General features: G+C 35.5%; 1 protein-coding gene across 1 annotated transcript in view; it reads left to right on the top strand.

Annotated features, from left to right (window-relative positions):
* LOC109532998 (15-hydroxyprostaglandin dehydrogenase [NAD(+)]) overlaps positions 1 to 1,045 on the top strand; it is a 7,436-nt gene extending 6,391 nt beyond the window's left edge. Inside the window, exons 3-5 of the mRNA XM_019898176.2 lie at positions 99 to 205; positions 303 to 637; positions 808 to 1,045. Coding sequence (XP_019753735.2) covers positions 99 to 205; positions 303 to 637; positions 808 to 940 — 575 coding nt within the window. The 3' untranslated portion in view covers positions 941 to 1,045. The remainder of the gene's footprint in view (positions 1 to 98; positions 206 to 302; positions 638 to 807) is intronic.
* The last annotated feature ends 2,655 nt before the right edge of the window (positions 1,046 to 3,700 follow it).

Raw genomic sequence — 3,700 nt, 5'->3', positions numbered from 1 at the left:
TAGTGATTAGTTATAAATATTTTAACTCTACAATTTAATGTTGTTTTTTATTTAATTTTATACTTTCATGGGTTTATTATGTTTGTATTTTATTTCAGCCGCATTTGATAAGACAATCGCTCAATTTAAAGGGTTAGATATCGTTATTAACAATGCAGGAATTATGTATGATGCTGACTGGGAAAAGGAAATAGCTCTGAATTGTGTAAGTATTTCTTAAGTCGTATTCACTAAGAGCCCTTGTCATCTTTAATAATAGGTGTGGAAATGCAATGTATTAAGTAATAAATGTTTACTTCTAGAATGCTGTCGTGGAAGGAAGTCTACTGGCCGTTAAACATCTTGGAAAAAATAACGGAGGAAAAGGTGGTGTTGTTGCCAATATTGCATCAATATTGGGATTGCAAAAACTCGCTGGATGCCCCATATATGTTGGAACGAAACATTTTGTAGTTGGATTGACCAGATCATTTGGTACAGATTACTATTGGAATTTGACAGGAATTAAGTTTGTAACCATGTGCCCTGGAGTAACTGACACACCCCTTATCTCAGACGCAAATAGATTTGCTTTACAGGGTTATCCTAAATTAGGAGAATTGTTAGCAAACGAACTTGGATCTCTACCCGCTCAACCGTAAGTAAAGTATTAAGTATTATGCATTAGATGCAAAATTCCTGGTTAGTGAAGAACTGTGCTCCGAAATTTTAACTTTTATTTACAAGTCATCGGAATTATTACGAAAAACAAACTATAATTGAAAATGTGCGCTGCAGTAACAAAATAACGTTTTATTTTAATTTCAGAACATCCAATGTAGCACAAGGAATGATCACCTTGATCACCAAAGGATCAAATGGTAGTGTTTGGGTTTCCGAAGGAAACGAGCCTGTCTATGAGGTGTCGATACCGGAGAGAACTACGTTACGCAAATCATAGGATTGCAGCATGTCAATAAAGCATTTACTAGAGCTAGAGAGTCTAATTTCGATTTGTACTGTTTTTTAGATACTTAGAATAAATTGGTATCACTAAAAGAAAGTATTTCAAATTTGTTTTTCTGGTACCTTTGCCTGATACTGTATGTAAGTGTTGTTAGTTGGTCTCGGTAGCTTTATTGATTTCTTTGCACACGACCATGACTAAGAAGTTTGGGATCCAACTAGACTAAAGCCGAAGACTACGACTTACAACCCAACTTAGTCTTAACAAAGAATATTTGCTGTGAGTTATGAATTGTCGATCGATATTCGATATGAATCCCGCTCATGGCGTTACACGCCTTTGGGATCTCGTTTCCAGTCATCTCTTAAGAGGATTCTGACTGAGATCGATTTTCTAATGCCTTGTATCCAGGTTGTTGGCGGTCATCTTCTTTTCTTCTTTCTGATGGAGGTACTCCAATTCTCCAATATTCCAATCCAGTACTCCAATATTTTTCTCGGCAGTCTTTCTTATGTCTGTTTCTTTAGTTATTCTACGATTGTTTCTTTTACTTTCATTTCTTTTCCTATGTCCCCATTTTTTACGTGTTTTAATCTAGATTCTCCCTCAGTCTAATCCGCTTTCTCCTTCGGTTATTCTGTCTTTTTTGTCGATCGATACAGATCAATAAAGCTATCAAACGAATGACTGCTTTCTTAATAACGTGCAGTCAAGTTGATCAAGATTTGTACATGTCGTACCAAAATCATAAGCATGCAGAACTTTTTAGCGGCAACATTAAAACTGACTTTTCCTTATCATGTTTTGTGACTGGATGTCCTGGTGAATGACTAAAATAAAATAAGATTGGACAGAATCAAATCTTCCACCATTACATCGCTACCAAGCACAATCAGTTTACATGTCATAACATCAACTCTTTGGGTATAATAATAAAATTGAAATTAATGAATTCATGGGAAGTAAATGTAAAAATATCCAATTGAACAATTATCAGTTCAAACATATCGATGGATGGATAATTGAAAATAGACATAATTCCTATGGCGGTGTTATCTAGAAGACATTTGCAAAAACCTAAATCGTAAATTAAGCAACAATATTTTTAATTTTGAATCCCTGTGTATAGTGAAGATTTGTCTATGCATGTCTCATGAGTAGAGTAATTGAAAATAAGTCAGTGCCAAATTTATTTTCAACAGAACATTTTTGACACAATTTTTCTTCAGATATTTACAGTACAAGTTAAAGGTAACATTACCACACAAACAAAAACTGAATATAAAAGGAAAAAAACAGAAACTAAAAATAGCTGGGTGTAGGTAAAGCCTATTTTTGGTTATTCTTTTTTTGTCAAGGTTTTGTCCCCTCAGAATCCTCGGGACAGACTGACTGATCAGTGTCAGGTTTGGCACTCACCTGGGCAAAATCCTGAATTGTTTTAAAACTTGACATCTTGAGGGTATTTTGGCCAAAAAATCTCGTGTGAGCCTGAGGGACAAAATTTGAGACAAAGAACGAGAGTCCAAGACATAATAGAAGGAATTACAAGGCTGAAATGACGGTGGGCTGGACATGTGGCTAGAACAAGAGACGGGAGATGATCGAAGAAACTACTGGAATGGAGACCTCGGGATGACAAGAAAAATGTAGGGAGACCGCCAGCCCGATGCACGGATGATTTGAAGCAAATACCCACAAACTGAATTGCAACCGCGCAAGATGGAGAAAAATGGAAGTCACTTGAGGAGGCTTATGTCCAGCAGTGGACGTCGATAGACTGATGATGATGATGATGATGAAGCCTGGAATACAATACTATTAACACATATACGTGAAAGCATAGCAGCATAGTAGATATCCGAAAAATGCAATAAAAATTAAAAGAGCTGTTTGACGATCAGAATTTAGCAAGTAGCCATTAATTAGCAAAAAAATTATGGCCAAAAATCTCAATATTAAATTCGATCTAATATTTTAGGATTCTAATTAATAGGATTTTAATTAAAGGATTCTAAAAAATACTCAGCCATCATAAAAATTTTAGAAGACAAGAAGACCGAATTCCATTCTTATCTACGTAAAGAGGACATACCTTTTAAAGTGATAATTCGAAATCTGCATTATACAACGGACCAAAACCATCTAAAAACCGAGATTGAATCCTATGGCCACAAAGTAAAAAACATATCGAATATTAAGGACAGAGTCAAAAAGTACCCCCTCTCCATGTTCTTTGTAGAAATAGAACAAAAAGAAAATAACAAAACAATTTATGAAATAAAATATCTGATGCAATGCCAAATCAGCATAGAACCTCCGCGACCAAGAAGAGAAATACCTCAATGCACGACATGTCAAAGATATGGACACACCAAAAACTATTGTCACAGAAGTCCAAGGTGCGTAAAATGCGCCGAAGACCACCATACAACCAACTGTTCATGGAAAGAAAAGACAAATAAGAACGTCAAATGCGTCCATTGTAACGAGAACCATCCAGCTAATTACAAAGGATGTTCTGTATATAAAGAGCTGATCAAGCAAAAATTTCCACCCCTAAGACCCAAGCAAACTACAAGGGATCAGTCTGCAGACAAAACCCAATTCAGACCAGTACAATCAACCATCTCATATGCCGCAATAACAAAAGATAAAATTAATGAAACCCAGTATTTCAATAATACCAACAATAATCAGTTGCAAATCAAAAATGCTACGGAACCAAACGACATAACGGAACTAAAAAACATG

The sequence above is a fragment of the Dendroctonus ponderosae genome, unplaced genomic scaffold (assembly GCF_020466585.1).
Source record: "Dendroctonus ponderosae isolate FM_Combo_2020 unplaced genomic scaffold, Dpon_F_20191213v2 Dpon_F_20191213_1, whole genome shotgun sequence".
NCBI lineage: Eukaryota > Metazoa > Arthropoda > Insecta > Coleoptera > Curculionidae > Dendroctonus > Dendroctonus ponderosae.
This window is presented reverse-complemented; position numbering and strand designations above follow the sequence as displayed.